This window comes from Solanum lycopersicum, chromosome 12 (assembly GCF_036512215.1).
Source record: "Solanum lycopersicum chromosome 12, SLM_r2.1".
Classification (NCBI taxonomy): Eukaryota; Viridiplantae; Streptophyta; class Magnoliopsida; order Solanales; family Solanaceae; genus Solanum; species Solanum lycopersicum.
The window spans coordinates 42,089,969-42,113,308 of record NC_090811.1 but is presented as its reverse complement, the minus strand read 5'-3'; the positions used below and the strand labels follow the sequence as shown (position 1 = coordinate 42,113,308).

Sequence of the window (23,340 nt, the reverse complement as noted above, 5' to 3'; positions counted from 1 at the left end):
ATCTTTTGCATGTCATGGATAACGATCTAGGGATCCTCTCGCGATTAGACCCCTTGAAAATTAGAGAGCTGATACACAAATTTTCCATGATTATAGTGCTCTTCGACCCTTCATAAGGACTAATACTTTGAGGCATCATTCCTTCTCATTGGGACTACTATAAGTCCCTTTCTTTCCCGGTAATTATCCACTTGTTTCCTCACATGATGAAGAGCTAATTCTCAGAGATAGATGCACCCCTCCTCACCTTATATCCGTCATTCTCTTCCATGCTTTCATAGTGTGTATAGCAACTTGATACCCCTATTATTGTTACAATTTTAAATCATACCCTCGTCTTGTACAATAGAACCATTATACTCCACCTTCATTGTTTGGGTTTTTTTCCATCTTAGAATGGCATTAAGCAAATTAGTTAGTTAGACACTTCATACCTACCATATTTGTGGTCTTCCAAAACTCCAATGAAGCCTCATATAGTCGTTTCAATGTTCCCTTCTCCTCCTACTAATAGTAAGCTTAACTTGGAATACACCTACAATACCCAAAATTTTGATGCCTCACTGAGTGATCCAATCGTCCATCATAACATCTGTCTCATTCTTCATTCAATAGTTTACGGAAGTAATGTTACCATCTTTGTTTAATGAAGGTTTTTCCACCAACTTGTTGTCTTCTCTATCCTTGATGCACTTCACTTGATCCAAGTTTCGAATGTTCCCCTCTTTCACCTTTGTGAGCTTATGCAGTATTTTATCTCCATCCCCTAGATCTGGATACACTCATTCAAAAGTTGTTGTCTTTGATGTTGTACCCGTACATTGCCTCCATCCTTACCTCTGATAAATCATATCATGTAACTAGAAACTAAATGGTGTAATACAACACAATTTTTTTCATGAAAAAATTAGAACTAACTTCTTCTATTTTCTTGACTACACACTTTTCTCAAGTTTGCAATTAAAATAATTGGTATTTAGGTTAATAAATGAAATTAAAAACTAGCTAAAACGAGAAACATCAAAATAACATAACTAGTCGATCTTGCACATCTGAATTTTATTGTTAGATTGGATTTTAGGCCCCTCAGAAAAGAAAAACGAAAATGTATAATCTCCCATTAAATATAAAAGATACATATATAACTTTTTGACGAGAATTACACATCCAATTTACATGGATATTACTAAAGACCTATTTGAAATGGGTCAATTAGTTTTATACATTGGGTTAATATTGAGTATTGGATCTAACAACGAATCTGGAAAAGATACATGTACAAACGTCCATTAAAAAATCAACTTTTCCGTTACTTTTTTCACCTTGTTGGAAATATATTCATATTTGATGAGCATAAACCCAAAAAATTGAAAGTTACTTTAATAAGATATTTCTACAAGTTCAGTTCCCATTTAAGGAATTGACTCCACCACATTGCCGATTTGTTTATTAAAAGAAAAGAAGCCTAGTAATTTAAAAGGTCTACTACACAAACCATATTTTTGGTAATGAAGAAATAACGAGGCTCTGCCCTCTAAACAACTCAGAAAACATAGGCAGATATAAAACTAGAGAATGCAGTCACATCGACCCAATCTGGAAAAATGGCTTTCAATTTAGCAGCAGACTCTGTCAGATACTGGTCCACTACAGCCACATCAATCTTAATGGACTCGGAACTGTTTGCCTGCATGATAAGGAAAACATCATACACATGATAAAATTAACGTAAACACCATAAATTAGGATTAAAGTTTATGAGCGTACAGGTGTGTTTAAAGAATCCTCGATTCATTGAGGAAGCCACATGCAGTAACTGAAGTGTTCGGTATATGTAAAATATCTAAAAGATGTCAAATACAAGTCAGAGAGAGAGGGATTATCCTCCAGGGCTGCCCCATAATGCACTCCTACCACAAGAGTGGCTGATATAGGCAAGTGCAGCCTGAAAGTAACAATTCAAACCTCCGTTTAAGCAGTATACATTAGTTCATGCTTTAATATTCTAGATAGCTTGGTTTTACCCTTTTGAACTTAGCGGGATAGTTTGGGTTAAGACCCCAATGGCTCACAAATGTTTCGAAAATCAATCTTGATTAGGAAGGGTTAAATGAAAAATCAATAACCTAACCCCTCTGTAAGTTTATGTGCTCGTGTTATTTGAAGCTTCGGTTAGGTTTATATCATGTTTTTGGAATGGTTGCCATACAAGAATCTGGGACTCAAGGAGTCTGGATGAAGAATGTAGTTGTTGCAGAACAACTGATATTGATGTCAACTGGTGCATCACATTTGCGGCCAAAGGCTTGCCTATGCATAGTGAGGCTCTATGACCTCTTCAAAAGCAAGTCAGGGATGACAATTGTGACAGTTGATCAATGATTGATTTGTCTGCAAATGGCCAAGGTAGCAATTGCAAAAGGGTCCATCCAGTTGGTCTCCGCTTTCACTATGGGAAGTCCACATTTGCGGCATCACAATTGTGAAGACGGTTTCACAATTGCAATGGTTTAGCTTATATAAAAGATCTGAAAATCGGGAAAACTATTTTTTGGCAAGTTGGCGGAGAAGAGCCCTCAATTTGTGAATTTGTTTTGGTGGACGATTGTTCCTAAATTAGGGCCATGTTTCTTACTACTTGCGAAAGCCCAAACCTCCAACCTCCTTGCAGACACAAACTTTATGTCAAGACATCCCCACCTATTCCTCGATTTTTCCTCTTTCCCGATTTTTACAAAATTCCATTTGTATTGCGAATCAAGAACATATTCATCACATAAGTTGGAATTGATTCAATCACTGTGTTGAGAAATACTTCTCGTGCTGCCCGTAAGAGACTAGTGCACTTCTAAATCATTATTTTTGAGATTACTCTATCCTGAATATACGCAAAGATTTCCCATCTTCCCACCACTGTCAGCAAGCGAAGATACTTTCTACGAGCATTCACCTCCTTAACATGGAAGATATCCACAATCTCTTTCTTCACACCTTCATTAGTATTACAGCTGAAAAATATTAAATTTTGAAAATGTACCAGTAGGCGAGAGGCTGCCTGATGTAACCCCAAACATAACTTATAGTTTTTGCCTCATCATCCACAAAAAATGGGTTTGAAATAAGTGGTGCTTAGTACAAATTTTAACATCATAATTTCGGCCGTGAATAGACATTCACTTCAACAACACTGACTAACCCTCCAAAGCTATCAAAAATAGATAAGGTGGTATAGGATTACCTTGCGTCAAGCCTCTTCTTGGAGAAACATTTTCCTAACTGCTTGCCATCATGACTAAATTGATAAGTAACAGCGGTTAACATATGCATAACTTTATTCACCCACCCCCAACAAAATCCCATCTTTATCGTCATCGTTCGTAGAAAACCCCATTCAACGTGATCATAAACTTTCCTCATACCCATCTTAATTGCCACATAACCCACTTTGACTTGTGTTTTCCTCTATAGATAATGCATAGTTTCAAAGGAAATCACTGCATTATCTGTAATGTACCTTCCTGGAATGAAAACACTTTGGTTCTCAGAGATTATTAGACTCATAAATTGTTCCATTCTGTTCGCAAGGACTTCAAGTGCTATCAGCAACATTGCAAAGGGAGAAAGTCCGTAAATCTGAAACAAATTCAGGTTGTTTCATTAACACAATATTAGCATTGTTACTTCATGGCCCAGGTGAATTATTATTATTATTCAAGCCTTTTATAACGGCCTAAGAAACATCATCTTCAACAGTTCTCCAAAAATGTCGTAAGAAGCATGTATTTAATCCATTCGGTCTGGAGCTTTCTATGGGTGCATGCTAAACACAACCAGTTTGATCTTTTCAACTGTAGAAGGACGCTTCAAGTCCTCGTTAATTTCTTTAAAAACTCTCTTCTCAACAATGTTAGTGATGACATTAAATGTACCATGTTGTGTCTTGAACAAATTGGTGTAATAATTCACAATAAGATCACTCAATTCAATCTCCCAATCAAACCAAATTCTGAACTCATCTTTCGATTGTAAAATTGTATTTTTTTCCGTCGTGAGGTAGCAATAAGATGAAAACAACAGGTATTTTTATCACCTCTCTACAGCCAAAATTGTTTGGCTCTCTATTTCCAATAATTTTCTTGTTGCCTCAACAAGATTTCATAAGAATCTTTGGCACTATTGTAAAGAGGAATATGACTCGGCTCTCTACTACCTCTAAGTCTCTTCACCTGTGTCTAGTAATGCTTCATCTTAAATTGGATTGTTTCTTTATGTTGCGACCCCATGTCTGTAAAAAGCTCTCACAACGTTCAATAGATGTTCTTCCACTGCCTTGTTAACATTAGTTTCTCGAAGCCATGAATTTTTAAAGCCAAACTTGACTGGTGAATATCGCATGATGCTTATTCCTAAGGAGATAAAAAGAGTCATGTGGTCACTACAAGCAGTTTCCATATGATACATTGTAGCTCTATTGAATAGTACGTGCCAACAAGACGTTGCAAGGGCTTTATCCAGCCTCTCTGAAACCCATCTATTCGTACCTCTTCTCCTTTCCCAAGTAAATTTATTTCCAATGTATCCCAAGTCATGTAATTCATAGAAATTCACCACTTGTCGAAACCCATCAAGTCTCCAAGCTGGTTGTTGAATTCTTCCCATCTTATCTTCATAACTCAGAATATCATTGAAATTCCCTGCGGTACACCATGATAGCGGGGATTTATTCTTCGAAGACTTAAGAATATTCCACGATTGCCTCCTACGATTTGTCTCGGGGCAACCATGGAAACCAGTATCTCGAAATTAAGAAATCCCTGCTATTAACACATCCACATAGATTAAATGTTTTTAAGAATTGATTACTGAGCACGTCCCCTTCTCTCTCCATAAAAGGGCTAAGCCACCACTCTGTCCTTCGGTATCAACAATACTCGAGCCTTCAAAGCCTAAATTATCACAAAGTTGTTGTAATTTAGTGTTGTTAACTTTAGTCTCTTATAAGAAATTTAAAGTGGGCATCTTTTGTTGGACCAAGTCTTTTAGTTCGGAAACTGTACATGAGTTCCCAAACCCACGACAATTCAAGATTAAAGAGGTCATTGGATTAGGCAGGTCTGAAGACTAGAACCCGTCATGAATAAGTTTTTTGACCCATCAGAAGGAATTAATTTGCTTGTTGCCTCACGTTTCCTTCATTCTCTAACAGTGTCAACCCCTCCTCATCAAGCTCCTCTGCTATCTTTTCCATATTCATCTCCATCCCTTATAATTATCCCAGGATTCTCGTAATCCTTTCCATTATTAGCAACACTCTCATTCCCACAATGCACACCATTTCTCCCTTCTTTTGCATATACTTCTCTTTTCCCTCCCTCGCATCCCCATTAATTTTTTCCTCATTCCCTGATTTTTTTTCTTTTCTTTCCTTATCGCGCCACACACCTCCCGCTGATCTACTCTCCGACCTAATCCGACGCATGCCAGCCATGGTTCGTTGTCGCACTCATCACACAAATTTGCCCATAAATAAACTATATTTCATCAATTTCCAGATGATGATTTAGTTTGTGGCAAAACTTGTCTATATGACCAATCAACCACAAAAGAAACAAAAAGTTCCAACTCTTTCATACTTGAATGAGATCTCCCCACATCCTCCACCTGGCAGCCTAATTTTAATTAATTGGTTAAGTGAGTTTTGGATGTTAATGTTCACTCGTATCCTTATGTAGTCTTTCCAAAGCATGTCCTGATTATCTGTATTATTGTATTTGAAACCATTAATCGTATTACCAATGTTTCCAAGAAATCTTTTAGATCTTAGACCTCCCACCAAGTCATGGATTTGAACCCATATATCAAACGATGTCAGTTCTACTTGTTGTGGGTTCTTATCAGGATTAAGAGGGCGTAGTAGGACACGTTCTGCATGAAGTTCCACGGGCCATCTTCAGTTATTAAATCATGTTCACATTGGTTGAAAACTTGGAAAACAAAGGCATTGTTTCCACGATCTCTCACCATCAAACCTTCCCTTGGTCTCCATGCCTTCCATATTGCATCACTCAAGGAATTAGGATTTACAAACTTGCGTGTAACAACACGGCCTACCACACACCATGGAGGATTAGCAATCTTTTCTCTGAGATCAAAAACATCCTCATCACCATGGTAATCTAATTGAACTTCTGAATCATCAAGATTCAGGTCTGACATCTTCTCTGCTGGTATACTACCATTATTCGAACGAGATGATGAAGCCATACCAAAAGAAACCAAGAAACAAGAGTAGGTGAAACAAAGCAAAGTAAAAGAGTTAAACAAGAGAAGAAGAGGACAAAGGGCTATCACTTGAACAAGGGAAACAGAGGCTCTCGTGTAGATAGAGTTGAGATCGTAGGTTTAAGTTATTAAGAGCTTTAACTGTCAATTCATTTCATCCTTGTGTCTATCTTTTATCCTTTAGTTCTGTTTCTTAGTTTAGGATTTCGTTTCCATATCCATATTGTATCAAATTTTTAGATAGAGTAGTCATTCAGTTGATAGGCAGGTGATAGATGAGTATGTATCAGAAGTTATTGTTGGCTTCGACAAAGCACTAGTAGTGTTAACCTTTATAATTCTGGTGACAAAAGAACATCAATTTAGCATCAGAAACTCTCGATGCCTACCCCCTATCACATGGAATTATCAATAGAAATATGATGAACCTTAAGTTTATTTCATAATTCTTTAAAATAGCTTTGAGGCAATGTTGAATTCTTTGAAAGTCCTGATCAATTGCTCATCTGGGCAAGATATCAACACTTGCCGCCGAAGTGCCGCCAACAGTCGACTAAATTTTCTACATTAACATTTAGTTCACGCTGGCAGATTAAACACAAAGGCATACATATTCTGCAAAAGTTCATCCAATTGATTGAAATAGAGCATCTGGTTTGAAGTCATACCTCCAACCAAAAGGTCCAGTTTTTATCGCCTGCACCACTTAATCTACATATATATGATGGCGGACCATTACCAGTCTTCTCAGGAACTGTATATCAAGTCTGAGAATATTAACAATGCTGCAGTAAGAAAAGGCCCATAATCAAAGCTATGAGAACATAGACTACCTGGAAGAACGTTATCTGCAAATGACCAGCTGGATAGCGAACCAGTAATATTAAGGACTGCAACCCACACTTCCTTCAAGGAACTGAACGCAGACAAGAGAGAAATATGAAGCAGCTTTGATTTAAAGGGACAGAGAAGTTACCTATTACTCAATAGTAGAGGAAACTATATCACATCAAAATTACAAAAAATTAATTTGAACTTCATCATGTTTATAGTCCGATCCATTTCTGGCATTAATATCAAGCAGGTCAAAAAAAGGGGTACTCGTGCTGCAGCCTGCTTGCCTAAAATGAAATCCTTACTGAAGATTGAAATTGTCTGTTCACAATATTTCCAGAATCAAAACAAGGTAAAATGAATTTTTGCGGTTCTACAATGCTATCTATCTATTAAACCTTCAAATGCAGACAAAATAGTGAGAATCATATCCAGCAATAAATAACAGCATTGTCTTGGCATGAACTCCCCATTTCAGAGGGAATTTTCTGTAATCAGATTACTAAAATCTGATACAGCCTGCAAATAATCTACATCAGAACATGATTTGATCATTCAGGGCACCATAATATCACATAAGTGTATTATAGGTAATGGTAACCTGTATTCAATAACTTAAGCAGGTTAAACAAGTTTCTGGGTCCTCAGAGGTTAGAGCCATGTTCGCCTTAGATACATTACAAGTATATTCTACTCATAATTAAGGATCATGGACCCATGAACAGATCCTCAAGAGTTTTTTTAATCTTTTTATTTTTGAAACTGGTATTCTTGAGATCAACTTACGAAAATGCCACAATCAAATAAGGTCAACTTAAAAATTCATCATTTACGTAGTTCTGCTCTATTTTTTGTGTCAATTCCATGCAAAAGAGATAGAAAATTTTGCGTGTACAACAATACTTGCGAGTCCAAAATAAGGTAAAACTTGAGTTCTATGACTCCACAGTGTTAATACGCTATTAAACTTTATTATTTATCAAAATGTTGGGCAACAACCACATCTCACAACAAATAGCAAATATCATCATGCCATGAACTGCATATTTTAGAGGATCTTTCTTAAATCTGACTACTAAAAAGTTTTGATACATCCAGCAAATCAATTATATCTACATCAGAACATGAAGAACATTCAGGGCACCACGAGATAACATAAAGTAACATCACATAAAAAGTTGGTAACCTCTAAGAAAATGGATCTCTACTTATTTAAACATATTAAATGAGTGCGGTGGATCCCTTTTACTTGGGCCATATTTTATATTTGACACATTAAAAAGTATGTTCTTTTTAACCCAGCCGAGGAGTCCTGAACTCATTTATAAGATTCACTTTGGAAAATGTTGTCTGAAGTAAAGACAGTTATTGTACTTGTCCAAATTACCCGAGGGAGAACTCCAAGTAGATCCTACGGGAACCCCCACTCAAGCTCTCTTGTGGCTTATTAGTCGTTAGGTGTGGGAAATGATTGTATTCAGCCGAGACATCTGATCCTTTTGCAGGAAACTTCATGCATCTAGAAAACAGAGAAGATATTGGAAATATGCCCTACAAAAAGGAGAAGATTATGTCACATTCCATGAGAATCTCATGAAGCAAAAATTATTATTTGAATTTCCAGTCAGACAAAAATTACTAATATATCATAGTGCCACTATCAATACAACAGCAAATCTTCAGGAAAAGTTGCACGATACTCTGTTGTAACCTAGTTTACTCCTTTATCAGATCTAAGAACATCTTCCATAAAAAAGGACACATCATATGATAATAGCTCTTGAGTCTTGAGTAAACAAGATCATAAAACCACCATGTAGAGGATTCAGGATGAGAGCAGTTCTGCCTTCTCCAACTCTCTTTCTTTTAAATACTGAAATAAGGAAGCGCTGCAAAAACTGTACATACAGAAATAATGCCGCCTAAGCATGTTACTACTAAAGGGAAGCAAGGACTGGATACAAGCTGTAAAATATATAGGACCACATCTATGATCTAACCACTTCAAGATCTTTGTAAAAGACGACAGGCCTATGTTCTGTTGCTTCTTTATAAAAAAAAGCACACAAATATCATATGAAAATATGATAGGCTAGTCATAGCGAAAGCTTCAAAGTAACTACCATCCACTCTTCTTGATGAGACTGCTTGACAGCATCAAAGGATAATTCTGTATTAATGTGCAGTGTGTTGGCCACTTCAGGGGCATGCTTGAAAACGAAAGGCAGAGTGTTGGAGTCAACGACGGCAAAATCATAGGTAGTTTCCATAATTTTACTGGCACCTGTTAAGTCAGCATTAACGTAATAATAAGAAACAACAGAATTTATCTGGAAGGGCATGCAAGCCATACATAAACTCCAAAGACTAAGTTGCATACTTGTACTGTTGGATTCTATCCTTGCACTACGTTTGGTCGGAATTAATAGAGGAAAGGAAGTAAAAGGGTTACACCTTCCAAGAAGCTTTTTAAGCCCTCCAAAATATGAAAAAATCTAAAAGCAGAAACTGTATCTTATTCTGTTCCAATCAAATCAAACAACTGTGATAGATGATCACTATTATACCCCAGAGACATAAACCAATGAGCTGCTTCCTTTTCATGAAACCAAAGATGAAATCATATAAATTAAGTACGACATGATATGATAAGGCATATCTTGACATCTTCTTCCCATTTAGTTCAATAACTCCAGAAAGGAGGGAGCTATACGTCAAAAGGGGATCCATCGCATCTTAGAAACAACCAAAAAACTGAAAGATACACTTGAATTGAATTGTAACCAATAATTTACTTTTTGAATCTCTTCCCTTCTTTTTCCTTACTAGTTTTACGCACGTGTTTATCATATCTATAGTACACGATATTGTAAAATAGAATTAATAATACTAAATTAAAGTTTATTTTGTAAAGACTTATAAATGAAATAACATAGGACAAATGATTTTAACTATTTAATACAGATTGTCATCAAGATACTTGTTTTGAGAGATCAAACTAAATATATACCATTGAAACATTTCAAAATACATTTAAAGTTTAAATATGGGGAGAAATTGATATTTCTATAATAGTATTGCTTTTACTTCACTCAATAGTATGAATAGTTTTTAATTGTGCCTTATCAAACACATCACATCCTTTTAAAAATGTAACTACTCATCCAAATAGTCAAAACGCTTTGAATAAAGTCATAACTCATAAGAAAAGGCACAATCCTTTGAAAAAGTCACAAACCTTTGTAAAAATTACAACCCTTCTAAAAAGTCACTACTTATTCAAATGGTCACAGAAACGAGATCCCTAAGAAGTTATAACGAGTGAATGGTTGTGATTTATGACTGAAGAAACATGAAGGTTGAAATTGTTGTGACTATTCGTAGCAAATAAGTTTTTTTATAAATAAAATATGTAAGTTAATTAGAAGAGTATTGATGTTCTAAAAAAATACAAATAATGTTGAAGTATGTACGTGATGAGAATTATAAGAGGCAAATACGAGTGTGAATTAATGAATGATTTGCTACAATTTGTTCACCAACTCTTTCTTACGTGGTAACTTGGATTTTGTTGAATTTCGAACTTGATCAACTATTACAAACAACACTTGAAATATTTTAAGCAGAATAAGAATAAAAAACTATAAAAAATTGTAGTTTAAAAATGAAAGGCAACACCACTATTTGTATTTAGCAAATAGTAGTATGAATAGGTATTTATCATGCCTTATTAGAAAAGTCTATGTAACAATAGTAGTATGAATAGGTGTTTATTGTGCCTTGTCAAAAAAGCCACAACCTTTCGAAAAAGTCACTGCTCATTAGAATAGTCATAGCTCATCGAAAAAGGCACAACTCACAAACCTTTAAATAAATCACAACCCTTCGGAAAAAGCACAACTCATCAAAAAAGTCACAACTTTTTAACATAAAAAGATAATTACTTTTAATATAATACAATTAATTGAATTGATAAATAGAATAAATTGACTATTTCTTAATTGGGTATTATAGTAATTAAACATTCAACTTTAAGAGTTCATACTTTAAGGTAGTATAGATATAGATTTTTGTTCCGCTATATCAAGGCAAATGAATTGATACTTCTTTGTTACCTGCATTTCGGATAGTATGCTGGAATATAACTCTTTTAGGTGCATCGGTACTGTACGGAAAGAATTGTGATGAAAGAGCCAAAGCGAGAATGCTGCTGTGTAGCAAAAAATGCAGTATAGATGACCTGGCTAACCAGTGGGCCACAACAGGCAAAATAGGTCCAACAGACCAACTAGTCACCAGTCCAATAATTGCTGCCACTATAACATCAGGAATGAAGTAACCTACAAGGAAAACAAGATACCTACTTATTAAATTGTTAATACATAAATGCTGCAATGCAAGAGCAATTTTATCACATAACAAGGTCTTCACATAAAGGAAATGTAATATAACAACCCCACATATTAAGTATTTGCATCGCGTTCCATAGTTTGAGACTTCCCATAGGTTCATATACTGTATTGGGACTTGTAAGGTTGGGTTGGGTTGGGATTAAAGGAGTTCGGGTGAGTTTTGGACAAGAAAACTACATTATTGTTTTCTTGTTGTTGATGTTGAGCATTGCGGTAGGTAGTCTTAGGGCCATGATCGCGAAGGATGAATCCTTTTTTATATGTGATGGTGTGCACTTGTATTGGTGCCCGCACAGGGACCTCACTGGATCGTTTTAAAAGTAGGACGCTTATGATATCCATCATAACTAGGAGACAAGACGCATACCAACTCAAGGGGAGGTACCTTGGTTTTTCATATAAAGGTAAAGAAGCAAAATGTGATTGCTAGGGCTATGGTGGAAGCAGAATATCAAACCATGACAGTGGCAATTTGCGATCTTGCATGGATCAAGCAACTACTCAAAGAATTGAAGTTTGGAGAAACCGGTCACATGGAACTTATGTGTGATAATCAAGCACCACTCTATATTGTATCAAATTCAGTATTTTAGGAATGAAATAAACACAAAAAAAAATTCGGTGAGAAGATACTCAACGCAAACATTGTCACAAAGTTCATCAACTCCAATGATCAACTTGCAGATATGTTCAGCAAGTTCTTGATAATCTCAGTTCAATTAAAATGTAGCAACCTTGGTACATACAATTTGTATCCACCTACTTGAGGGAGAGTGTTAAAAATATATTGTTTTATAATTGTAGAATCATTAGAAATAGTTAGAGAGAATCTTATGTAATTTTGTTTTGCTTTGACGGAATGATGAGCTAAGTTCTCTTTTCAATTTCGTTTTTCGTGTTATTTATTTTTCACAAATTGTATAGACAAGGAATGAAAGATTGTTCTCTCCTACCCACATCCCTTTTGAATCACTTTTTTGGTAGTTTTACAAGAAGACATACACTTGCTTCTAATTTGTAATAGCTTCTGATAATAATATAGGTGCGGCTACATGAGCCTAAATACTACTCCATTCATCCTATTTTAAGTGGCACTGTTTGACTTGACACGATAATTAAGAAAAAAAGGAAGACGTTTGGAACTTATGGTCTAAACAAACCTTAGATACTTGTGTGGTTCAGTGTTGTGACAAGCGATCGCCACGTCACCAATGGCAAGAGGCGAGGCGAAGCGACCCTTCATCGCCTTTTAGCTTTGTGGTGAGGCTATCTTCAAAAGGCGATGCCATGACGACAAAAGGCTAGAGGCAAGAGGCAAGAAAGGCTAGAAATTGTCACCTTTTGTATTTTCTTAAAAAAGGCGACCAATTTAGGGTTTTAAAAGTCAAAAGGTAATTTTAGGATCTTCGACTAGACTCCTCTGGCAACTAGCCAGGCTTTTCCGATGACTCCAAAGTCTAACAAATACATATTTCTTCTTTTTTTCTTTAGACTTGAGTTATTTCTACCTTTGTTTTGACTTTTGTTCTTTTTTTTCTCATTCAAGTTCTACAGTTTTAGTATGTACTATCTATTTTTAGTTTTTAAATTCAAAAAATTGCTAATATGTTATTGTTTGATTATTTACATACGCAACTAAATATTTTAACTTTTTGTATTAAATGGTGCTGCACTTCAAAAAAGGCAAGCGCCTCGCCGTTTGCCACCTTTCGCCGTCCAAAACACTGGTGTGGTTGTATCATTTCATTGAGGGTAAAAAGTAATTTTTAAGGAAAAAATGTTTCCAACTATAGTAAGGTGACATTCTTTCTGGGACGGACTAAAGAGGAAAGGATGACACATAAAATGAGACTAAGGGGTAATTCTTTTGTTCTTGTTTTCATCCTAAATTTCGTGCTTCAACTCTTATTATCTCATTACTATTATTTTATTTTATTCGAAAGGATGAAAATAGCCCTAGAGAAATGGGATATTGACATTCTCTCCCACATCAAATAATGTTTGTCCTCAGAAGTAAAAAGAGTCATAGCCCTAACAAAAAGGGTGTGAACACTTAGCCTTAACATCCACATTGCCTTTCCATACTAACAACTACATATGCACCACGTAGGCTGATTCAAACTAATGAAGCTTGACAAGTATTAACAAGCCTATAATTTGTCATCCTTATTTCCTCAACAATGTCAAGAACATACTTCGGTTTATTACTTTATTTTACATTGTTTCATATCAAAATCTACTAGTTTCTTCATTTTTGGTCATTATTTTCTTGGGTAGTTGGAATGTTTCTACTCTATGCATATTTGTTCCTAAGTTATTTGGTAAAAATAAGAGGGCGAAAGTCTTTGGAACACTAATTGGTAGTTTACCACATTAGTCAAACATTATTTATTTTTGTTCATTCTTATTGCAACAAGCTGTGATGACACTACCCAATGTGCTAAGTTGTTCAGACTCAGATGCAGGTATCAGATGCAGATGCAAATTTGAGGTCTTTTTTTTACTGGACCGATGGACCAATCTTTTAACCATTTATTGTTTATGTCATATTCAACAAAATCTAAATTTTAAGATTTGGGGGTGTTGATCCAATGTATGGTTACGGGTGTTGGGATTCGATGAAAAATTTCAAAACTATAAAATAGGCTTATAAGATGTAAAGATATGGCACTTGGGTCTAACTCAACTCCAAAAACTAGCTCATGAGGGAAGATTGTACAAGTCCATATAAGAAGACCACGAGTCCATTCCCCAAGAAATATGGGATTGTTACCCACTCTAACATCCCCCTTCACGCCCAAGCCCGACTGGAGCATCGATCGTTAGCCCAAATGGGGATTGACTTGGCTTTGATACCACGTAAAGATATGGTACATGAGCCTAACTCAACCCAAAAAGCTAGCTCATAAGGGGAGCACTGCCCAAGTCCATATAAGGAGACCACCAGTACATTCCCCAACCAATGTTGGACTTTTACCGACTCAAACAAAAGATATTCTAAGTATTGGAAGACCTTCTAAGTCGTCTGTTACAAGACCCCAACTTCTTCTTTCAAGCTTTCAGTTCTTCCCTCGAAAAAGAGAAAGAAAGTCACTCACGACCTTCCATCAACTCTCTTAATATATAGTTGTTACTACCTTACTGAAGCCAAAACAAAGCAGAACTACTTTAATTTTTAGTTTCTATCCGTGGTTGGCTTGAAACATGAAGCAACAAATATTAATTGGAAGTAAAGGCTAAAATGGAGACAAAAGAAATACTTCCTCTGTCGTAGTTTATGTGACACCATTTGATTTGGCATGGTGTTTAAGAAAAAAAAGAAAGACTTCTGAAACTTGTGGTCTAAATCAATCCTTAGATATTTTTGTGGTTGTAAATCATTTCATTAAGGGTAAAATGGAAATTTTAAAGTTAAATTGTTCTTATTTATAGTAAGGTGACATTCTTTTTAGGACAGGCTAAAAAGGAAAGGGTGTTACAAAATGGAATGGAGGGAGTATTATATTGACGGTATGTTATTGCCTTGTTCATGGAAGTATCTCATAATGTCCTATTTCACAATTTCCTGGCACTTGATGCAGAATCCCACGGTAAGCCCATCAGAGTTATGAGCCTTGTCAGTTGCACTCATTTTTAAACATCTCAGCCTTGTAAGGTCTCATTTTCCTCCTCTATTATGACGGAGATTGAGTATGTGGATAAGTAGGAATCCATTGAGCAGTTTCAATGTCTAGTTTTTTGTATCAATGATCTCCACTTCGATTTTGTGTGAATCTTGCATGACTTCCCTTGTACCATAAATTGATCTGTGTTGTCATATGTTTTGTGTGTATTACCCATCCTATGGAAAAATTGTCTTGATTTCTATCTCCAAAGGTTTTCTTCCCTCTTGAACACCTCCTAATACTCCAACGTAAATTCAGCCTGCTTTGCTATCTCTTCCTCGGTGAGAATTCTATCTCACCTTTCTGCATCCATTAGTGGCATCTACCATCTCTTCAAGTAACACTTCCCTCTGGTTGCCTGGATTACTAGTATCACCTTTCCTCCATTCCTTTAGTTTAAGTTTTAGAGCCTTGAGTTTGGAAGCCAAAACATGATCAGGTTTTCCAGTGAAGTTGAAAGATTCCCACTATCCTTGAACTCTAGTAAATCCTGCAATTTCTGACCACCAATATTCAAACTTGAAAAGATTCTTGTTTCTCTCCCATGAGCCACCCAGCAAGGCAAATGGAATGTGGTCTGCACTTAGTCTGTCGAGGGGTATTTGCTTTAAATAACTGAAGTTAGCATCAATTCTTTTGAAATCAGGATCCTATCAATCCAGGAAGTTCTTGATCTCATTTGAACCAGGTGTAAGTAACATCCTCCAACTGTTGTTCAATTAACCTCATGTTTTCAATGAAATCTGAGAACTCTTTCATGTTAACTTTCTCAAAAAAATTTGAGAACTCTTTCATGGATGTATAGAATTTACAAAAAATTGTGTACAGCCATGTTACCAAAATCTTTCCCATCCACTCCCTCTCATCTCATATAAAAGGAATCCCCTCTCTTGTTCCACTTGCATCCAAAGAAGCATGCCTAATCCATCACCTCACCAAATATGTCGTGCCACCTCTAGAATATTCCCTTCTTCGTTTTGTTTTAGCAGAAAAAGATTATCTGCCCTCCACCCCCTTATCAAACTATCGCCAGCCTTCTATTTTCTCAATTGTTTATCCCCCTCGCATTCCATGCAACCAATTTGAACTTCATCATTTCGAAGAGCTTGTGTTCCTCCCCTTGTTCCTACTTCTAGAGTTTTTGAATTGTACATCAAATCAAACAAGGGTTTTTAGTTCTTGTCTTGATATTTGACGTTCTCCCTTCAACCTCCTGCTCCATTTTCCTTGCATGTCTGCAGCTGTCAATCTGCAGGAGTAGTTTTGTTGTCTCCTCTTCATGTCCTTGGAGATCTACCCTAAAATTTCATTTATTTTTTTGAAATTAGTAATGTTGTTTTCCTCAGTATTAAAGATATTCTAGTGGCCTCCACAAAAGGGACTAGGGAAGGCTAACTACAAAGATCCTAGCATATATACTAGTTGCTCTATCTCCTCCATGCATTCCGGTTTACACCAACAATACAAATATGCAATATAATTCTCTTTAACTTTCTATATGGAGTTTGATTTGTTCACATAGCATCTACCATTCTTTCCTTCCATATTGACTACCACAGTGACGGAGCCACATACTATGTAGCCAGATACACATATTTTTTTGATGTGTGTGTGTGTATATATATATATTACATGTTGACGTTCTTTGGTTTCTATATGCAATTTTGCTTCTTTATATTTTGACACCCCTTGATCAAAATTTTGGCTTCGTCACTGGACCATCATAAGCAAGCTGGCATAATTCTCCACCACTTATTCTGGGTTTTACTTCCTTCTCTCCTGATCCAATAACCCAACAATCAGCAGTATGATCTAGCATCGTCCAACTGTTACCAGTGAGCCTCAAAAACAGAGACCATAGTTAATCTGTGACTCTACAGTCTAGAAAAAGATGGTTTTTGGTCTCATTTGTCTCATTTGCATAGGAAACATCTAAGTACTAATTGTGCACCTTTCCGCAACAGTACCTGCTGAGTCAAACAAGCACTCTTAGCTACCAACCATAGAAAACATTTGATCTTGGTTGGTGCTTGGCTTGTCCATACATATTTCAATCTAGCCAACCTGAGGCTTTATTGAGTTCCTAGTTCCTTCTTATAGAGCTTGTTAATTGTGAACCTTCCTTCCTCAGAGTGAACCCGCGAGACCGTCTGTCCTTGCAGCAAAACCATTGAACTTGTTGATTGCATGTAACAATTGTGCCACCCTATCTATTTCCCCAATCATTCAAACGTATCCTGAAAGATATATCCCAACCATTTGCCCAACTCTCAGCTAGCGTGATATCTGGATTGCTACAAAAAGAAAATAAGTAGGGGAAAGATTGCATTAATGCCTCATGTCTTACCCAAACATCTTTCTAGAACAGGATTTTAGCTTCATTTCCTATTCTGAGTTTGATGTATCCTGTTAGTTTTGTCCAGAAGCATCTTATTGTTTTCCATGTTGAAACTCCATATGGCATAGAAACTTCATTGGCACACCATTGGGAGTTCCTGCCATACTTGTGATGTTTTACTTTGCTACAAAATGCATGTTCTTCTTCCACATATCTCACAACCATTTATTCAAGATGCATTCATTATGGATTCAAAGATTCCTAACTTCAAGACCACATGAGAGCTTAGGCAACTGCATTGTTTCCATTTAACTAGATAGTACCCCAAAAATTTTACCCAACTTAATCAAATTTAGTTTTACCCAAGTGGAGGTTTCTTGCTCTTTCACTTGGCTTGCTTGTTGTTGTCGGATCACAACTGCCTTTGCTTCAACCTACCAATTAACAAGTTCCTTATTAAAACACAAGTCTACTTTCTTCTCTTTCACTGTTGCTTTTATCGCCAATTCTACTTCTGAGAGATCATCTTCCTCTCTTACCGCAAAAAGATTTCCCTCGTTTGGGTCCTCTGTTGCCATCAGTAATATCAAAGGCGAAAAGCGCAACAAAGCTAAGGAAATACTTGTCTTAGAACCTTGACGATGACATTGAAGCACACATAAAGCGAGGCGAAGCGCTCAACACGTTTTGAGCATCGCTTGAGGACCTAATCGTGTCTTTGACAACACTGCTTGCCATCATTGTTGTTGCCACATAGGTGTTCCTGGACTGCTATTTACTTGAATTTCGTAGAAAATCACTTGTTCAGCTATATCTGGTCTTTTAGTTGATTTTTGGGGTTCAATTCTCTTCGGCTTGGCCGAGAAGCCCAAATCCTGTCTCACATTTAAGTGAGTCATGTGCAAGTCACATGTTTCATTTAGATTTTCACCTCCAGTTGTCATAGGCTTGTCACCCACGTGTTCTCTGACTAGAACTCCTAAATTGAAGGGATTTCAGTAATTAACTGCAGATTCAACCTCTAATTATCCCCTGGGTAATGCTTTTTCATCCTTGCGACTTCTCCGACAGTGTCACAACCTAGTTCTGGCGATATTTTGAATCTAAGTTTACACTCCACCCATAAAGTGAAAGGTGATTCCGCTCCGTCCTATGATACCTCTCTACTATCATTGGCCACCAGTATTCTCACCCACTTCATGTGGTTTTTTAGCTCTGTTTCTTCCTCCACAAACTTCTCCAATTTCTTGGAAGACTTTCTGGGACCACACATGCATAGGAATGCCCACCCATCGAATTCTTACTTCTTCAAATGTGCCGAATTTACAGAGTATCTGGTTGACGCGGTGAACATGCTGGAGTTGATGGACCTGCAACCCTCCACATTGCATACCATCCGAAGTGTTCATTTCTCTCAATAAAGCAATCAAACACCTCACTCATCTCAATCTGCAAGAGTGTTGTGCCACTACTCTTCAAACCACTTGTTTCTCTAATGAAGTCAGAGATGCAGACCACCGCCAGGACGACCAGCTTCAGCTTCAGTGCTGAAAATTCGGTTTACCGGTTTACTGACTAAAATATTCAATTACTGAGTTTTTAAAAATTATGACTGGAACTGACAGAACAAACCGAAAAAACGAAGCCAATTTACTTTAAGACAAAGATTGGTTCGGTTGGTTTTTTCTGTTCAAAACAAAATTTGTCCAGATCTACTGGTACCAGAGAGAAATAATTCTGGAATATGGCAATCAACAAATTTCAAGAAGGCAAAATTGACCAAGACACTAAGACTGCATATTCGAAAATTAAAAGAATTTTAATCACATGCTCTAACTTGGTCACTACTAAGAGAGATGAACTTTTAAAGCTTGATAGCAGGATATGAAAAGAAGCTAGTCTAATCGAGATTCAGCACATGCATGAAGCATTTCAGCATGGAGTAATAAACAATCTGCACTATTTACATTAAAGAATTTTACTGAAATTGTTGTAACTTGATCTAAAATACCAATTTGACTGCAGGATTTGACTCGGGTTCGGTAACTCAACCTTCCACTTCATTTTCTAATTAGTTGCAAATTTGTTAATCAATGCCACTATTATGTAGATCAACGTGTGTGCCAACGTATCTACGTGGAACATAAGGCTAGCATGCTGAAGTCATTATATATAACCTCAATGGCAATAGCAATCTTCTAGAAATGAATACAGATTTATCAATTAATCATCAAATGTTTGGCATGCATGCTTCAATAATATCTACTCTAGGAACAAGGTCAAAGGAATAAAAAGAAAGGGGAGTGAGCTAGTCATGCCCATTTTCTCAATCACAAAAACAACAAGAAATACACCACATACATCAAGGCAAGAAATGAGAGGGATCAAATGTTTGACAAGTATAGTCAATATCGACGATAGAAACCAGGTCAGAAATACTAACCTAAAGGTGGGGGAGTGAGCCTGTCATGCCCATTTTTTCAATCACAAAAGCAACAAGAAATCCGCCAAAATACACCATGTATATTATACAAGGAATGAGAGGATCAAATGTTTAGCATGCATGCTTCAATAATATCTACTCTAGAAACAAGGTCAGAAGCACGAACAAAAAGAAAGGGGAGTGAGCTTGTCATGCCCATTTTCTCAATCACAAAAGCAACAAGAAAATACACCACATACATTAAGGCAAGAAATGAGAGGGATCAAATGTTTGACAAGTATACTCAGTCAATATCTACAATAGAAACCAGGTCAGAAATACTAACCAAAAGGTGGGGGGAGTGAGCCTGTCATGCCCATTTTTTCAATCACAAAAGCAACAAGAAATCCGCCAAAATACACCATGTACATTATACAAGGAATGAGAGGGATCACATAACATGCAGTTGACCTGACAAAAACAACTTTTGATCAGTAGAGTACGTTAAAATTAACTAATGAGCAACGGGTTTTAACGTCAGAAGCATAAACTATCAACACGAAAACATACAGTCTTCTGGAGTTATACAAACAAAAAGTAGTTAGCATTGAAATAGATATACCTAAATGATCCAACAATAAATGACTTCATAGAAAGGCGAAAGGAAATCCAAGCAAGAAGCATGAATGCTGACATAACAAATGTCAAGAAACCTCCACTCAGCCCCACAACAAGGTAAACCTGCTCGAAGGAAGCCATTTAGCCATCTTATTTTTTATCAAATAGGAAAATGCATACTTTGCCAAGTTTGGCCAAACTAAGTGACGAAGTCAATCCACTGCAAAAGAAGAACACAAAATGCAGATTAACTAGTAGAAAACAAATCACGCACCATTGTTAAAATCGAATATAACCCAAATGCTCCCCAAAATCTAGCTTCAGAAACTAGTTCCTGTATAATGTCAAAGAGAAAAAGAAAAAAGAACAAACGCTGGAATGATCTTCGCATTAAAAGAATAAACTTTTTACACTCCACATACAATTTGGCGATAAAATCTATATATAATCCAGGGACAAGCATAACTTAGTTACTCGATGCATAGTTTATAGAATTATATGGAACAGAATTCAAAGATAAAAACAGAACTTGACACTTCAAATTTCCCCACCCCCTCCCAATTGGAACTGGCAAAAAAAGTCATCTCTTCCAGCATAAACTGACTAGATCAAGAGGAGTTACCCAACTTAGACAGCCCATTTCTCCCCTCTTCCTCATTCCCATTCCTAATACTCACCACAAAATGTAACAACCCAACTCCTCATGTTAAGTATTTGCATTCCAATTATGTTTCAAGCATGTTAACAAGTACATATTATGTTTTATGACTTCTTTGTATGATTTGAATTAAGTTCCAGGGTCAGGATGTGTTTTGGAACATGAAAAGGCTGCGACGGTTTTTGCGGCGAAGAAAACCACCATTGCAGTGAGAAGTCGAATGGAAGAACTTGTAATTCAGTGTGTCAAAAGTACATGTATATGTAACACCTCAAACCTTTGGATTATGATTTGGAACATTCCACGTATGAAATTAGACCTGAACTCAATCAATGTGATTGCGCTTAGATGTAAAGGTCCAATCATAAGTGTGGGAAGTGTATTTGAATTTTCACAAGGGACTTTTAGCACAAAGTTAGGTTGAAAGCTTCTCCATCGATTAAGTTTTCGTATGAGATCATACGAGGGTCAACTTCAGTCGATCATATCTCCTAGAATATGAACAGTTACAAGGCCAATAACCTATCAAGTTAAATATCTTTGAGTTGAGTTTCCAATGCATCCAACCTCTCATCAATCCGACTTCTATATAAGTAGTTATGATCATTTTACAAAAAGGTAGCAGAGCTGCTACGCTGCCGGGCTAACCTATGTGGGTCACATAGCTAGCCAGGTAGCCGGACTGGCCAATTCCAAAATGTTTCCAGCAACAATCCCAGATGTACATGGGTGATATGGCAGACAATAATCTGAGCTCTAGTGAACCTTGTGGTAGAGTTCACTCGTTGCAGTTATCAGTGGTGAGCCAACCACTCTATTTTTGTGGTAGCTCGGACTTCTGTATCAGTTAATTTCCCATTCGCACATTGTTATGTACTCCAAAAATCCTAGATGCTCTTGACTCATTATGGGCCTAGTCCTATTTCTAAGTCGAGGTTACATTCGAATGAGCCTTGCATTATTTATTTTACCATTTTAATTGAATTGATTTATCCAATACAGTTTGCTTCATTAATCACGAAATGAATGAGTTGAGACTAAAGTTGGTTGGCTCGACAAGAGGGTTTGTTGGTGCTGATTGTAGGTCCTCGAATTTTGGGTTGTGACACAAAGTAGATTGAAAAGCTGATGATTAAAAACAGCCAGTCGTTTAAACCCCAATCAAAATTCATAGGACAATGTATCTAAGAAATCTTAAAACAAGCAGACGATATCAGTTTTCTTTCTTCTTCCTTTCTTCGTACTACTAATTTGAAATCTAAATACTCTCTAATGGCTCTCAAAAAGTGCAGTGGAATAACAAATAAAATATATAGAAGTTGGTCTGCAGTGTAATGGGTTAATAAAGAAAACGATAGATCTTTGACATCGTATATAATCATAAGATATAGGAACGGAAGAGATGGAACAAGAAAACAGACATATGAAAAGCAGACATCATTTCCAACAATATTTAAAGTTGTACCTCTTTCGACAACTTCAGGATAGAAACATCTTGAGTCAGAGGGAAGCTTTTCCATAGCATTCTTGGAATCAACATCCCAGCAAGTGAACTAGGTATAAACATCATGAATGCCAAATATGGCGTGGAAAACCTATTCAATAAAATAATTTACCAAAAGTTTTCTCAATGTCAAGTGAAAACTTCTGCTTATTTGTGTTGAAGTACAAGCACCTCGATGAGGATATGGCACACCTATGTCCCTAGAAAAAAAACTAGTAATTTGACATCTGAAAATTTTAAGCACAAGCAATTAATAGCAACTTGAGGCATTCCACTTATGCGACATTTATCATTATGTCACTCAAACAAGTCTCCACTTATATATTTCTTAACTAAGATATTCGCAATTCAATATGAAGATCTAGAGAAGTGAAAAGGGCAAAGAGAACTAATAGTCACAGCTTTCACAAAAATCTTCTTTCAGGATAGCACCAAATTTCCATTAATACAATATTATCAGGATACCAATTTTGCTAAGTATCACAATATCGTCGTCATAGAGTGGAAGACCGACAGTCAAACATAAAAAGGACAGCTCGGTGCACTAAACTCCCGCTGCTATATCTGGTGCCCAGGAAAAACTGGATCATATTATATCTATTGCATG

At 36.5% G+C, this 23,340-nt stretch overlaps 1 protein-coding gene across 6 annotated transcripts in view; it reads right to left on the bottom strand.

Moving 5' to 3' along the window:
- Positions 1-1,289: 1,289 nt before the first annotated feature.
- LOC101252157 (uncharacterized) overlaps positions 1,290-23,340 on the bottom strand; it is a 46,311-nt gene continuing 24,260 nt past the window's right edge. Inside the window, exons 12-22 of one of the 6 annotated variants that reach the window (XR_011213099.1) lie at positions 22,695-22,824; positions 20,846-20,905; positions 20,576-20,694; positions 20,300-20,424; positions 11,232-11,456; positions 9,240-9,400; positions 8,504-8,667; positions 7,116-7,198; positions 6,951-7,036; positions 1,768-1,945; positions 1,290-1,687 (exon numbers count right to left, since the gene is read on the bottom strand). Coding sequence is in view for 2 of the 6 variants with exons in the window: in XM_010315869.4 (XP_010314171.1) it covers positions 1,544-1,687; positions 6,951-7,036; positions 7,116-7,198; positions 8,504-8,667; positions 9,240-9,400; positions 11,232-11,456; positions 20,300-20,424; positions 20,576-20,694; positions 20,846-20,905; positions 22,695-22,824 (1,297 nt within the window). In the remaining 4 variants the exon portion in view is untranslated. Of the gene's footprint in view, positions 1,688-1,767; positions 1,946-6,950; positions 7,050-7,115; positions 7,199-8,490; positions 8,668-9,239; positions 9,401-11,231; positions 11,457-20,299; positions 20,425-20,575; positions 20,695-20,845; positions 20,906-22,694; positions 22,825-23,340 lie in introns of all 6 variants that reach the window. The other 5 variants (XM_010315870.4, XR_011213101.1, XR_003244494.2 and 2 more) reach the window with 5 other exon arrangements.